This window comes from Phyllobates terribilis, unplaced genomic scaffold, assembly GCF_046119375.1.
Source record: "Phyllobates terribilis strain yellow unplaced genomic scaffold, ASM4611937v1 Scaffold_1__5_contigs__length_1240528914, whole genome shotgun sequence".
Taxonomy (NCBI): Eukaryota; Metazoa; Chordata; class Amphibia; order Anura; family Dendrobatidae; genus Phyllobates; species Phyllobates terribilis.
This window is the reverse complement of record NW_027362761.1, coordinates 278,008,823-278,025,347: the sequence shown is the minus strand read 5'-3', so window position 1 is coordinate 278,025,347 and position 16,525 is coordinate 278,008,823. Positions and strand designations below refer to the sequence as shown.

The 16,525-nt window shown below is 37.8% G+C and overlaps 1 protein-coding gene across 3 annotated transcripts in view; it reads right to left on the bottom strand.

Annotated features, from left to right (window-relative positions):
- Window positions 1-16,525, bottom strand: part of MYO18B (myosin XVIIIB) — a 1,187,635-nt gene that overhangs the window by 283,719 nt on the left and 887,391 nt on the right. For all 3 annotated transcript variants that reach the window (XM_073672938.1, XM_073672946.1, XM_073672953.1), the window contains 2 exons: window positions 10,282-10,419; window positions 6,444-6,629 (listed from right to left, as the gene is read on the bottom strand). In XM_073672938.1, coding sequence (XP_073529039.1) covers window positions 6,444-6,629; window positions 10,282-10,419 — 324 coding nt within the window. The remainder of the gene's footprint in view (window positions 1-6,443; window positions 6,630-10,281; window positions 10,420-16,525) is intronic.

Here is a 16,525-nt window from a genome sequence, read left to right as displayed (position 1 = left end):
TTCCAAAAGCACTGGAGACTTCTAAGGTGGCCAGCAATGAGTCCAGACCTGAATCCCATAGAACACCTGTGGAGAGATCTCAAAATGGCAGTTTGGAGAAGGCACCCTTCAAATATCAGGGACCTGGAGCAGTTTGCCAAAGAAGAATGGTCTACAATTCCAGCAGAGCATTGTAAGAAACTCATTGACGGTTACCGGAAGCGGTTGTTTGCAGTTATTTTGGCTAAAGGTTGTGCAACCAAGTATTAGGCTGAGGGTGCCAATACTTTTGTCTGGCCCATTTTTGGAGTTTTGTGTGAGATGATCAATGATTTGATTTTTGCTTCATTCTCTTTTGTGTTTTTTCCTTGCAGGCAAATTAAATGAAGATAATAAGACCAAAGAATTTGTGATTGCAATCATTTTCAGGAAGAAACTGAGTATTATCTGACAGAATTGCAGGGGTGCCAATACTTTTGGCCACCACTGTAGCACCCAAGCATACTCGGATAACCCCTTATCCAAGCACGTTCGCTCATCACTAGAACCTAGCAATAACTGTTTCACTTTCCTATAGTGCCACTACAGGTTAAATTAGGCATTGCACCATGCCTACTGAAATCAATGGAATACCTGCAGAATATATGGATTTTTCGGATCTTCCAGTGAAATAAATGTTCTTTGTAGTAACTCTCTGCTTTAGATATTTGATTGAGGTTACAAATAAAGAATTCCTTTGCTAACATATATTACTCTAATAGGGAATTTGAAAATGAGTTTTGTGAACCAGATATTCCATGTCACCATTAGGTATAAGCACAGTATTTGGTCATGCTGAGAATATAAAAGTCAGAAAACAAGTTGCCCTTTCTTCTTTTGTGTCACAACTATAAAATGGCAAGTGTACATTCCAAGGATTCGCATTTCGGTTTGTTGTGTTTTTGGTAAATGTAAAATGACCGTTGTCACTTGGTCGCCATTCAGCTAAATTCCTGACACATAGTGCTTCCATATCACAAAATAAATAGCTGTCGTACTTCTTTGCAGCAGTGAAAGATGTATTTGACTGCCTTAGTTTATCGCTTCATAGGACGCAAATTAAGCAGTTTGAGAAGGCAATTTCCCCGAACAATGGAAATAAAAACACCCACAAGGAAATAAATATTCTCTCCTTACATGTCACATCAAAAGATGTACCTGCATGCTGCATAATATTTCCACTGACAAATGCAATACGGAGCATAACGTACCATCTATCAACCATATTAATGCAAAACACCCTCAGCTCGAGCCCCCACCCCTCCCTGACATTGTGTAGCCATTGACATCTGACGGACCGAATAAGAACAATTTCCACTTTCGAAAATGTGTGCTAACCCAGGAGATTTGGTTTATGAGCTAATACCAGCATCCAGTGTTTAATACGCTGGCCTGACAGCAATCAGTTATTACAAGGAATAGTGTTCCAAATCGAGGTAATAAAAATTAGTCAGTTTGAGTTAAGGTCACAGCTCTCACTGGAGGAAATGCAAACAGCAACTTTGATGCAATCATGCCGACATTTAACACTACAAATGCTGAATGGTGCGCAGTTTCCCAGCCTTTTAAAATTAGATTCTATTAGATTCTGACCCACAGGGAAACAAACTAATATATTTATTTCTGTACAAAATGACCTGCAGTTTTCTGTACTATCCAATACAGCTACACTCTAATAACCCTAATCACCAGAACGACTAGCTGTTCCTACTGCCAATACGTAAAATAGTTTGTTTTTTTTATATGCTTTATATCTATTTTTTATAAATAAAATAAATTGTGCACTAAGTACCTTCATTTTTATAAGAATATTCTAGATAGCAGTAATGCATTCCAAATTTCATACAGTATATTCAAAGTTTGCATACATCTTAGCCCATACAGAGTGCTGCTGTATTCTTTTGCTTGTACATTCAGAAATCATAGCAGCTTGCATCTGTTCACACTTACAGGTGCTTCTCACTAAATTAGAATATCATCAAAAAGTTAATTTATTTCAGTTCTTCAATACAAAAAGTGAAACTCATATATTATATAGAGTCATTACAAACAGAGTGATCTATTTCAAGTGTTTATTTCTGTTAATGTTGATGATTTTGGCTTACAGCCAATGAAAACACAAAAGTCATTATCTCAGTAAATTAAAATAATTAACAAAAAAACACCTGTAAAGGCTTCCTAAGCGTTAAAAAGGTCCCTTAGTCTGTTTCAGTAGGCTCCACAATCATGGGGAAGACTGCTTACTTGACAGATGTCCAGAAGGCAGTCATTGACACACTCCACAAGGTCCCAGAGTTCCAATTTTCATTTGGAAATCAAGGTCCCAGATTCTGGAGGAAGAGTGGAGAGGCACACAATCCAAGCTGCTTGAGGTCTAGTGTGAAGTTTCCACAATCAGTGATGGTTTGGGGAGCCATGTCATCTGCTGGTGTAGGTCAACTGTGTTTTATCAACACCAAAGTCAGCGCAACTGGAAATTTTAGAGCACTTCATGCTTCCCTCTGCCGACAAGCTTTTTGGAGATGGAAGTTTCATTCTCCAGCAGGACTTGGCACCTGTCCACACTGCCAAAAGTACCAATACCTGGTTTAAAAACAACAGTATCACTGTGCTTGATTGGCCAGCAAACTCATCTGATCAAGAGAAAAATGAGAGACACAAGACCCAACAATGCAGACGAGCTGAAGGTTGCTATCAAAGCAACCTGGGCTTCCATAACACCTCAGTAGTGCCACAGGCTGATAGCCTCCATGCCACGCCACATTGATGCAGTAATGGATGCAAAAGGAGCCCCGACCAAGTATTCAGTGCATTTACTGAACATACATTTCAGTAGGCCGGCATTTCGGATTTTAAAAACATTTTTCAAGCTGTTGTTCTAAAGTATTCTAATTTACTGAGATGTTTTCATTGGCTGTAAGCCATAATCATCAACATTAATAGAAATAAACACTTGAAATAGATCACTCTGTTTGTAATGACTCTATATAATATATGAGTTTCACTTTTTGCATTGAAGAACTGAAATAAATTAACTTTTTGATGATATTCTAATTAGTGAGATACACCTCACTAATTAGAGGTGTATCTCACTATTCAAAAAGGGGTCTAAAAGTGACCCTGGGAACTATAGACCAGTCAGCTTAACGTCTGTTGTGGGTAAATTGTTTGAAGGATTTCTTAGAGATGCTATTGTAAAATATCTTAATGATAATAACTGTCTAACTCCATATCAACATGGATTCATGAGGGATCGCTCCTGCCAAACAAACCTGATCGCCTTCTACGAGGAGGTGAGCTCACAGCTGGAGCGGGGAGAGTCAGTGGATGTTGTATACCTTGACTTCTCCAAAGCGTTTGATACCGTGCCACACAAAATGTTGGTATATAAAATGAGAATGCTTGGTCTGGGGGATAATGTGTGCAAGTGGGTAAATAGCTGGCTGAGTGATAGAAAGCAGAGGGTGGTTATCAATGGAGTAAGCTCAGGGTGTGTCAGGGTTACTAGCGGGGTGCCTCAAGGGTCTGTCTTGGGCCCTATATTATTTAATATATTTATTAATGATCTAGTGGAAGGGTTGCATAGTAAAATAGCAATATTTGCAGATGATACTAAACTTTGTAAAGTAGTTAATACAGATGAGGATAGGGCACAGCTACAGGAGGATTTAGATAAATTGGGGAGTTGGGCCAAAAAATGGCAAATGGGGTTCAATGCCGATAAATGTAAGGTCATGCACATGGGAAAGAAAAACAGCAGTCACCCATACATATTAAATGGGAAACCGTTGGGGAAATCTGACATGGAGAAGGACCTGGGCGTCTTGGTTAATAGCAAATTAAATTGGAGTGCCCAGTGTCAGGCAGCAGCTGCGAAGGCAAATAGAGTCATGGCATGCATCAGAAGAGGAATAGGGGCATATGATGAGAACATTGCTCTTCCTCTGTATAAAGCGCTGGTAAGGCCGCACTTAGAATATTGTGCACAGTTCTGGGCTTCGGTGCTCAGGAAAGACATATTGGAGCTAGAGAGGGTACAAAGGAGGGCGACTAAGGTAATAAAGGGAATGGAGGGACTAGAATACCCAGAGAGGTTGTCAAAATTAGGCCTATTTACGTTGGAAAAGAGAAGGCTTAGGGGAGACCTCCTAAACATGTATAAATACATCAGGGGGCAGTACAGAGATCTCTCCCATGACCTGTTTATACCAAGGATGGTGACAAAGACGAGGGGGCACACTATGTGTCTGGAGGAAAGGAGGTTCCTGCACCAGCATAGAAGGGGATTTTTTACGGTCAGAGCCGTGAGACTCTGGAACTCTCTGGGAGAGGAAGTGGTGATGTCCAACTCACTTAAAGAGTTCAAGAGAGGCCTGGACGCCTTTCTTGAGAACAATAAAATTACATCTTATGCTTAGTTAATTAATCCAGGGATTAAATCTGACTGCCAGATTGGTGTCGGGAAGTGAATTTTTCCTCAATGATGTAAATTGGCCTATACCGCATGTTTTTTTTTTGCCTTCCCCTGGATCAACGCTGCGGAATAGCTGCAGTGCACAAGAAATAGGCTGAACTGGATGGACGCTTGTCTTTTTTCGGCCTTATAAACTATGTAACATAAACTATGTAACCTGTACTTTGTTGTTTGAAGGTGCTGATCAGTTTTTTTAAGGCGGTGTGCCCACTATGGGTTTTTTGGTTAGTTTTTGACACTGTGTATTTTCGCTTTATCAAAAATGCAGCAACTTACAGTTGCAGCCAAGTGGATGGGATTTATAGAAATCTCATGTTTTTTTTTTTACAAACCATAAACTGACCTGCGGTGCTTGTTTCAAATCTGCAGTATGTTAATTTCTCTTTCGAGTACGCTGAGATTTTTGTGCAGATTTTTCCCATAGACTTGCATTAGATGCAGAAAATCCGCAAGTTAAAAAAGCACTTGCGATTTTAGTGCGATTCCGCTGAAAGACGCATGTAATCCGCACATGACAGTATCAATAAAGATTTGTCAAATCCAAATGCCAGGAAGTATCAAAAACAAAGCAGCTTTGTTTAAAATATAACACACCAACAGGAGACAAAAAACCCAGAGTCAAAAGTGCAATAAAAAGGCATGTAAAAAAATGCACTGAAACATAATGAAAAAAACGCAAGTAGCCAAAATTACTTAATAGGTGCAGAAATGGTGCAGAAAATCTGCAACATCAAAAACTCATCAAAAGCTCATCGTGGGAAAGAAGCCTTGTAGAATACTTTTGGAGGTTATGACAGCCTCCTTTTCTGATTGAGCATGCCTCCTTTTCTGACTGATCATTCCTCCCATCAGCCTCAAATTGTTTTTAATTAGTGTTGGATCCTATCTGCCCTTTAAATTTGTAGGATTTTAGCCTGAGAGAGACATGTTTGATAAATATTAGGTTAGGGTCCCATCAAAGAAAGGCACACCTTGTCACAGCTGATGGGCTCTTATTAATTGGCCAATTTGTGCGCTAAGTACCTCCATTCTTATAATAATTTTCTAAATAGCACAGTAATGCTGTCCAAATTACATATATTCATGCTTGCATACATCTTAGAGCTTACAGTGTGCTGCTGTATTCTTTTGTTCATATTTTTTTTGTACACAAATATTGTCTGTACAGATGTAAATTTCAAGGACTCATTGCAGTTACAGATCACTCATTGGAAATCTGCTAAAAAGTACTATACAATCCATAGGAATGGGGTTTTAAAAATCCATTTCATACAAGATGATTTTTCCTTTTATGGATTTGATGTAATGCTTTTTGGCAAAATTTCAGGTAGAAAAAAACATACTTCAACTGAACACATAATGTAGCATCAGTCTATCTGGAGACCACTGACGTGGCCATGCTGGAGCAATGGGAAGAAACAGATGAGTATAGCTCATTTATTATTTTATAACATTCACTGACTTTGGCCATTTTTTATATTGGACAACCCCTTTAAGGTACAAACGCAATTACTGCACAAACAATACTTATGTTACCATCCCAATTTTTATTGACCTCCCACAATTCATTGTACTGCAGAATGGAATGAACAGCTAGAATGCCACATTACCATGAAGACTGGCAAAGACCGTAAATGAAGTAAAGGAGGGCATTATAACAATGTACAAAAATGGACTTCAGGACTTCTTAGCACTGCATTAGAAATAAGTGGATTTGCATCGGTGCTTTGTCCATGTTTTGCCAAAGAGTGCATACATAATTATAGAAATTGTATGCTACCTAAATGACAATATGGGCTATCCTCCAGAAAGAGACATGCTCTTTGAAGTCACTTATGCTACATATATTTGATGACAATTCTATTACCTAAGGCCCTAATAAGGATTTCCAAGCCAGATAACCCCTTTAGGTTGTTAACATAATTAGTATTGTAAAAAGCATTGCACTCACCAGCTCCACACGTCTCCGACATGCTTCCATCTCTCTCTGTATCAGCTCATTCATCTCAGCTTTCATCTCTTCCATGCGGATCTGATAATACTTTGCATTCTCCTTTTCTCGTGCTTCACAGTCTGCTGCCTTCTCCAATTCTTCACCCATCTTTATTACACTGTCTCTTAAACGGAGGATCAACATCTGGACCCAGAAAAAAATGAAACACAGTCATTATATATCATAAATGTTATACAACTACCCCATTGAAAACATGGTGGTTTCCTCACTTGTAGGACATGTTCACTCAAGCACCATGGGTTTATTTTTTAGATAGGAGTGGAGACATCAAGCGCAATAGGTTCTTATCCAGGGGAGAAACAAGTCAAGGTAGGGAGTTTGCTCACCTTTTGGGTTTGTTATAACCCACAACTGAGGAATCAAGGTCAGACAGCTTCTGCAGTACCCTCAGGTCATGAGATCTTGTCATGTAGAACAATTGGTTGTAGAATAGGAGTAGTGGTCTGCTCTGAAGTGCTAGATTAAAAAAAATCCTCAGGACGTAATGATGGATTACAGCATGCAGTTTATTCTCAACGCGTTTCGAAGTTTAACCAACTTCTTCATCAGGAAAACCACAATTAAAATAGAACATACCATGAACAAACTTAAATAGTTAAGAGTTTAAAAAAAGGAACCAAAAGAGGTAGAAAATGCCCCTGAATGTTACATGTGACTATTTGTATCAATAAAGTTTGGGAAACAGAAAAAAAGTTTATATAGAAAAAGTGTATATATATATATATATATATATATATATATATATATATATATATATATATATATATATATATATATATATATAATAAAAGTTTAAAATGTTAAATGTTAGAAATATATATGCATTTATATACAGTATATGACTAAATATGAATAATAATCAATAATGAATATTAAAAAGATCAAATAAAAAATCTTATATAAAAAAAATTAATGAATTAGTTATGATTAGGTGATAGAGATTGCTAAGATATAATAGTATATTAGTAGCTATGTATTAAAAACAGGGTTTTTATTAGAGTAAATGGCGTGAGAAAAGAGAGATGAACCCATATGAACTCTGCTGACCGTGGGAAATGGAAATCCCCGTGTTTACTGTCTGCAACATTATAAGTAGGTTCCTTTTACACACACATAGCACATTACAGTCCGTCAAATATAATCTTGGTTTAACCACAATTACACATTTTAACATTTTATTTTTCTTGATACATATATACACCTATTTCCGGACTAACGTTTTTCTGTTTCCCAAACTTTATTGATACATACAACTGTTTAGTCACATGTATCATTCAAGGACATTTTCTACCTGCTTTGGTGCCTTTTTTTTAAACTGTTAGCTATTAAAGTTTGTTCATGGTATGTTCTATTTTAATAGTGGTTTTCCTGATGAAGAAGTTGATTAAAGTTCGAAACGCGTTGAGAATAAACTGCATGGTACAATCCATCATGACGTCCTGTGGATTTTTTTGAATCTAGCACAGCTGCGCAGAGTGCTACTCCTATGCTCCAACCATGTGTTCATTTTTTAAAAATCCAATCAATGTTAACTATAAACATGTCGTAGGCCATTTTCTCTAAATCCGTGAACTTTTTTTCCTTCCTTGGTTATTATTCTAAATATGTATTTATGTAGTTGTCACAACCTAGCACAGCCAGCTATTGTCTGTACACTTCTCAGGTATGCTGGGATATTCATTCCCACCCAGAAAAAAAAAGACAGACAGTTTTCATGTAGCAAACAGCAGTATTCATCAGTCTATACTTATGACGATTCAGTAATTTAATATTAGAACAACAATTTAACATAAACTGTCAATGGGTGGATTGCAGTGGCTTTATCTCTATACAACATACGAGGGGACACTTGTTTCCCTCCCACTAGACTGAGTCTCTCTCTTCCCGTACTTCCTTCAAAGAACACTTTAACTTTTGTCTCTATTCCCTCAGGACCATTTACATCTGATGGTCATCTCACACATGTGCAAATTGATATTTTATTTTTTCTGGATAGCTTATCAAAGCATGAAAACAATAAAAGAGACACATTTTTTTACGAACACATTGAAAACCATAATAAATGATTATGATTATAAGTGATCCACGTTTACAGCCCACAATTCTGATATGGAGATATCAGCTGCATTCACTGTAAACTGTATGATAATTACAACAAAAATAATCTGTATAGGTTTTTTCAGCTTCAAAAAAATCACTGATGCCTTACATTTTTCTTATGGACAGGGCAAAAAAGTGCCCAATTTTTAGAGACTGGCCTGGAATTTCTGGATGGTTGGCAACCCTGCTCTAAACCGATTGACATAATCAATGTGGGAGTCAAATCTTGCCAATCTTTCTCTCTGGAGGTAACGTTAGGTCCCTCTGTAGCTGCTCCAAGATTATGTTTTCTGTCTCTTAGAACAATATTCAAGACCTTCCTGTTTTTTGTCCCCGCCACAGGTGCATTCGCCAACTAGTGTTTTGGTGCTTAACACATCTTATATTTGCTCCTGTCACTCCACTGAATGAAATATGAGAGTGAGGCAACCTCATATCTCTGTGTTCTTCCAGTGGGTCACAGGGATTTCACTATGCTCTAGCTCATATATGTTAAACTCTGGCCCATGGGCCAAATCTGGCTTGCAGGGTGGTTTTATTTGGCCTGTGACACCAGAACCACCACTCCTATGTAGGGCCATTATTCTGTATGGAGGACTTTGTGGGGTCCATTATACTGTATATTGGTTGGCCCGGGACTTTGTTCAAGTTTTTCATTTTGGCCCCCTGAATGTTTGAGTTTGACATCCCAGCTCTAACTCTACAGATCTCAGCTCCTCACACACATGGCACTCATTGCCAGTCTAAAACTAGAAAGATCTAATACTGAAAAAGCTACCAATCACAATTACCACCACTAAACTGTATGTTATAAGCATTTTAGCATTTCTTTAAAAGCAAGCCAAATAGCAAAGTGTTGTATATAGGGTGGACGATATATAATATATGCCTTAGCATGTCCTGTGTCTGTTTATAACCAAAATATTTCCACCATGTGGTTGGATGACCACATGGCATGCTTAGGCATTTCTACAGTATATATGGGACTTGAAACCTGATTGTTTACACTGTAGAAGATGATGTGGCTTTCAATCACTAAGGCAGAACAAAGCCATGGCATCAACTAACCAGTGTAGCGGAGAGCGGCTACTGCTACTCTCACAATCAATGCCCACATCAATGCGATGTACAGAAATTTACAACATGATGTGGGTGGTACTAAGCCAGGTGTGTGGAAGGGGGGGGAGGAAGCCATCTCATCTAAACGCACTCCACTGTTCCCTGCATGCATTCAGCAGTGTGGCATTGGTCTCTTGTCAGTGGGACAACACCCAGAGGGTCCTCCACATTGGTTTGTCCTGGGTACTTTGTGTATGCCTTTGTATTTCAGTTATTATTCCTAATTCCAGTAATTTTTCATGAGCATGGATATTATTTATATATTTTTAGTGATTGTCTTGGGACAAGAATTCTGCTAAGTGGAAGCATTTTCTTTTACAGTCATTGTCCTGGGACGGGCTATTTACTTGTAAGGACATGTTCAATCCCCATAGACAAGATGTATGTACAGTTCAGCAACCAACATGAACATTATCAGTCTCTAACTATGGAATTGAACTGGTTAACACAGGTCAATTATAACTGTAAGGAAAACACAGCAAATGCACATAGTTTTCATGTGCAGTGAACCGTAAAAGGTTTGGGACAAGACCAATACATTGAAAACATTACTTACCTCGAACCTTTTAATCTGAGCCCTCTGAAACTCAAGCTTGTTTTCCATATCACAGATCACTGCTTCTTGCCGACTCACTATTGACCGCTCCACCATAGATTGCTCCAAATATTCAATGCGGCTCTGGGCCGCCTGAAGCTATATAAACCCCAAAAATGCATTAATAAGTTAATGAGTAAGAACACAGTTGATAATAGTGTTGCTAAATTAGCCACACAGCTATTAGCTTTCTCCTACAAAATGATATTGTGTAATGGCTTTGTATATGCTTTCTTATAGAACCAGGAAAACTAACATATAAACAGTATAAAGATGAACAATTCGATTTGCAATGTCTTGATCTGACATCCAGTTTGGTCCTCCATGGCAGCTAGTTTTCTATTCTAAACCTGGAATCCTCGGGCTGGCATCCTTGGTGCCTCTGGCAATTACTAGACTTTGCGATACAATGACGTTGAGAAAGGCCTAATCACTAGGCTTCATGGGATGTCATGATGTGCGTCACACAGCAACGCAAAGAAATTGCAGGATTTAGCAAACATAAGCATCCAGGATGCTAGGACGGGGATGCTGGACACAAAAGTAAAGACTAGGTGACACAGAGGACTGGACCGAAAGCCATCTCAGGACAATGTGATTCAAAATGCTCATCTCTAATACAATATAATGTATCTAAGAGGAATAAAGAATCACCAATATGAATAGGTATTGCATTAAAAAACACATACTCAAGAGGAAGAGTGGGCAATTAATTTTCCTGAGGGGCCACATGAGAGACCGTGACTGTTGTGGACGGCCGAACCAATAGACTGAAATAAATTATGCTCAATATTACTATTAACATATTGATTATAATTCTTTAATATTCATATTAATTGTATTACTTAATATTGAGCAGAATTAAGTATGCTGACGTCACCCTATATAAGTATGAGCCCACACACAGCCCCCATTTACAGTATGAGTCCTCACATAGCCTCTCTATATGCAATATGAGACCACCACAAAGCCTCTCTATAAATAATATGAGCCCTCACATAGCCCCCTGTATACAGTATGACCCCCACTTAGCCTCCTATATACAGTACGAGTCCCGTATAGCCTTTTATATACAGCTTACACCACAAAGCTTTCTATATACAGTATTAGCCCTCACATAGCCACTTATAAGCAACATGAACCCCACATAGCCTCCTGATATACAGCATGAGCCCTACATAGCCACGTATATACAGTGGGAGCCCCACATAGCCTCCCATACACAGTATGAGCCCCACATAGCCCACTATATACTGTATGAGACCACATAGGCTCCCATATGCAGTGTGAGCCCCACATAGCCTTTCTACAGTGGCATTAAAAAGTTTGGACACCCCTGATTAAAATTACTTTTATTGTGAACAGTTAAGCAAGTTGAAGATGAGGTTCCTTTGTATTTTAGGCAAAAAAATATATATATTGTCATTTTTTACATTTTAAAAATTGCAAAAAGGAAAATAGGCTGATGCAAAAGTTTGGGTATCCTTGGAGATTTGTGTGCTCCGATGTTAGGGTTATGGCTTGTTCAGTATCATCGTTAGGAAAGGCCAGGTGATGCAAATTTACCAGCTTTATAAAAACCCAACCTCCTCTAACCTTGTGCCAAAAAACAGCAGCCATGAGTTCTTCTAAACAGCTGCCTAGCACTCTGAAAATGAAAATGGTGGAGGTCCACAAAGCAAGAAAAGGCTATAAGAAGATAGCAAAACATTTTCAAGTTGCCCTTTCCTCAGTTTGAAATGTAATTAAGAAATGGCAGTTAACAGAAACAGTGGAGGTAAAAACAAGGCCTGGAAGACCAAGCAAAATTTTAGTGGGTGCTACTCGTAGGATTGCTAAAAAGGCAAAACAGAACCCCCGCTTGATTGCAAAAGACCTTTAGAAAGATTTTGCTGCCTCTGGAGTTGTGGTACATTGTTCTACTGTTCAGAGACACCTGCATAAATATGGCATTCATGGAAGAGTCATCAGAAGAAAACCTCTCCTGCGTCCTCACCATAAAATTCAGAAGTATGCGAAAGAACATCTAAAGAAGCCTAATGCATTTTGCAAACAAGTCCTGTGGACCGATGAGGTTAAAATAGAACTCAATAGCCACAATGATCAAAGGTATTTTTCCAAGGAATAATGGATGAAAATCCGTCAAGCAAGGATTGAAAGACTTTTGTCTGGCTACAAAAAGCACTTACAAGCTGTGACACTTTCAAAAGGGGGTGTTACTAGGTACCAACCATGCAGGGTGTCCAAATTTTTGCATAGGCCCATTTTACTTTTTGCAATTTTTAAAATGTAAAAAAAATGAAAAAATATATATTTATTTTGCCTAAAATACAAAGGAAATGTGTCATCTTTAACTTTCAACTTGCTTAACTGTTCACAATAACAGTAATTTTGACCAGAGGTGCCCAAACTTTTACATGCCACTGTATACACAGTATGAGCCACCACATAGCCTCCTATATGCAGCATGAGCCCCCACATAGCCTCGCTACATATATAGTGTGAGCCCCCACATAGCCTCCCATAAACAACATGTGTCCCACATAGACTCCTATATGCAGTATGAGCCCCACATAGACTCCTATATACAGTATGAGCCTTCCATATACAGTATGAGCCCTGCATAGCCTCTTATATAGAGCATGAGCTCCCACATAAACTGCTATAGGCAGTTTGATCCCCAAATAGCCTCCCATTCAGTAAGGTGATGAAATAACCAAAAAGTCAAAACTGCTTTTTTTTCACTTTAGCTCCCTAAAAAAATGCAGTGAAAAGCAACCAAAATGTCATACGTGCCCCGAATTGGTATCAGTAAAAATCTATCTAAAATATAAACAATGTAACAGATCTTCAAAAACGGGCATCATTCACAAACTAAACATTTTTCTTTTTTACTAACCGATAAAATCTATGAAAGTGTGGTATAGCTGTAATCTCTCTGATCTGGAGAATCATGTTTACATATCATTTTTACCATACAATAAATACATTAAAAGCCAAACCAAAAAAACAGTGACCAAACTGTGTTTATTTACTGAAGGTTTATACTGTGCTGTGGGGAGGGGCGCCATTTAAATTTTTACCTTAGGCAGCAATAAAGCCCTGACTATAATGCCCACAGACCACCAGTATCATAGATGGCACAAGAAAGATGGAACATAGATGGACACTGACCAGATTATGCATGGGGGAACAAGGAGTTCATATTATACTTCTGTCTGTTACAAAATATAATAGTTTTTACTTTCCATTACTTACATAGAAGTAAAACCATAATGAGACCACAATTTACCCTGAATGGAAAAGTAACCCAGACATTTTGGCACGTGCCTGGTTGCAGTATAATACCAAGTGAATGAAGATCTGTAGATGCTAAAAAAATCAGGGAATTAATCCTCAACAACAAAGCAAGTGAACATAAAATAGGGGAACGATAAATTAAATTTCCTTTTAACAGCCAACCTGTTATTCTAGTGACCGGTGATTAAAATTACAGGTTACATTGATTACATGGAAATAACTCCTGAAAGCAGCGGTAATCACTTGAGTGGCAGTAAGGGAACAAAACCTCTGCAATTACAATTACCATTCCCTTATTGGTAGGTAAGCTTCCTATTGATGTTCTTTTACCAACTAAAAGACACAGTCTGACTATAAATTGCTAAGTGTTACGTGTTTATTCTAATTTTAGTACCTTTGCTTTCTAAATAAGTACATTTTCTTATGTTACGGTATATACAGACAAATAAATCACGCTGACTTGACGTTAGCATTATTATCAAAGCTAGAGAAAGAAAAAATTTTAACAAAAAATCCTAGTTTCATTAAAATGACTTGCACGGCATCTAGCACTGTAAAAAATGTATTTCAACAAAGCAAACAATTGTTAATCTGCTAGTCATATCCTTGGAGATTTACCAATTCCATAGGAAGTGCACACTAGGCATCAGAGGTAAAAGCAGAATACATAGGGCTCATAAATTCAAGAACGTACTCCCCCTGCTCCCGTTTTTAACATTAGAGTAGATCACAGCACCATACAGAATCAGAAATTAAAGGGCAGATAGAAGAGCAATAAGGCATATCGTCAAAAACAGAAAAGACAGGTAGTCACTAAAAGCCCTTTATTCAATACAAATGAGGGTCACAAATCAGTTATGGTTGGTCTATACAGAATAGAAGAGTGGTGTTTTTTTCCTGTAAATCTATTGCAGATTTGAAGCAGATCTGCTGCATGTTACACATTCTTATTCATGCATGGTTAGATGGTAAATAACCAATGTGGATGCCCTTTCCATTTAACTTTAGTTAAAATGGCCACCGAAATAAAACTAAAAATTCCAATATATTTTAAAGCATTATTCCCTAAATCACAATGTGATCTTATATTAATGTACATATACAGTATATTTATTTGTGCCAAAATAAATCATTTTTAAATCTGCCCCGTTTTGCACATATTACCCCCACCACACCCCCTTTCCTCCAATAGATGTCTATCCAGGCTCTAATAATCCTCCAGTTGCCAGTGAAACCATCCTGACGTTCCGGTGCTCTTGGTTGATTATACACCGTACAATCTCTCTCAGCTGGCTTCTTGGGTGCTGTCTAAAATGGAGCTGCTCCTGTGAGGGTCGATGTTGGAACAATGCATTACAATGCAGAGAGCTCATACCAGGAAACAGCAGTGTGACTGTATGCTGGTAACTAAAAGGAGTGAATTATTGCAGGATTGGACAGTGTGTAGAGGGGTTTAGAGGAGTGATACACTGCAAGATGCTGCTGTGTATAGAGGGGCTGAAAGAAGAGATATATTGCAAGATGGGGCTGTATACAAGGTTCTGAAAGGATACTCTGCAAATGGGGCATTGTATAGATGGGTTGAAAGGAGAGTTATATAGCAGGATGGGGCTGTATATAGAGGGGCCTAAAATATGTGATGTACTGCAAATGCTGCTCTGTTGATGCACATGACAGAAGATAATCCTCTGCCATTTGCCTAAATAGAGCCACACTTGCAGTTTCTTGTTACTGATGTCTCAGCAGCAAGCAACAAACACAACTCAGTTAAGCAATTAATAATATGCCTGCCTATTCAGCTATGTGAAGCTAGATGTACATAGAGAGAAGATAGACAAGAAAATAGATACAAAGGTACAAGAAAGAAGCTTTGTGTTGGACTTAATAATTGTTTACTGTGCTTTGTGAAAAATAAAACAATTGTAGGAATGACCCTTTAATTAACGTTGATAAAATGAATGATTTTTTGACAATGTTTTAACTTCTGATTTGGTGTTGCAAGGACATTTTAATGATTTGGATGAAAATGTTCTTTAAAGGGGTTGTCTAAGACTGACATATTAATGAACTTTCCATAGGATATGGTGTGGGTCCGACACCCAAGACACCCACCAATCAGCCGTAATCCTCTATGACAATAACTGGAAATAAGAGATGTACTAGGTATAACTTAGCAGCCCTATACCTTTGATAGTGGTTGCTGTCAAGAACTGCTCTTTATCTCCCACTCAAGTGAATTTCAGCTATGGAGGTGTTGGATGTTGGATCCCCACAATCTCATATTGATGATCCATTATACGGTTAGATCATCAATATGTCAGTTCTGAACAAACACTTTAATTGAAATAAATGTCATGTTTACTGGGACGGTAGATACATTAATCATTTGCAAAGATGTTTTTCTCTCCTAAGGAAAAGTCCAATCTAAAATATCTGGACCATTCATCTTTTTCAACACAGGATGTTTTGCTTTCTGTGTTAATTTTTTTTTTCACTTAGCATATAAAATATAAATGGGAAATATATGCAACTAACAAATTAAATTTGCAGCAAAGCTATCCATGCTTTCATCCTTATGAGATCAGATGTAATAAAACCCTTTTGAGTGCTTTAAGAAATTGATCCATAAACATAAATTAAACTACCAATGTGTATCATTGTGATATATTGCATCTTATTGCATCTTAAGGGCATCAATATAATGTGAACATTTTTATATTCTTTGTTAAGTATTTGTTCAGTTTTCTGCATTAGCACTTGTAAGCCAAGAAACCAGGAAACCTACATGGAAAAAAAAATCTAATAAAAAAATTGGCACCTCTTCAGTATTTTGGAGCCAGTACTGTTTTTTGCATAAAAATTCTGACGCAAAATACTGTATTCCATCTATTATGTTTTACAGACC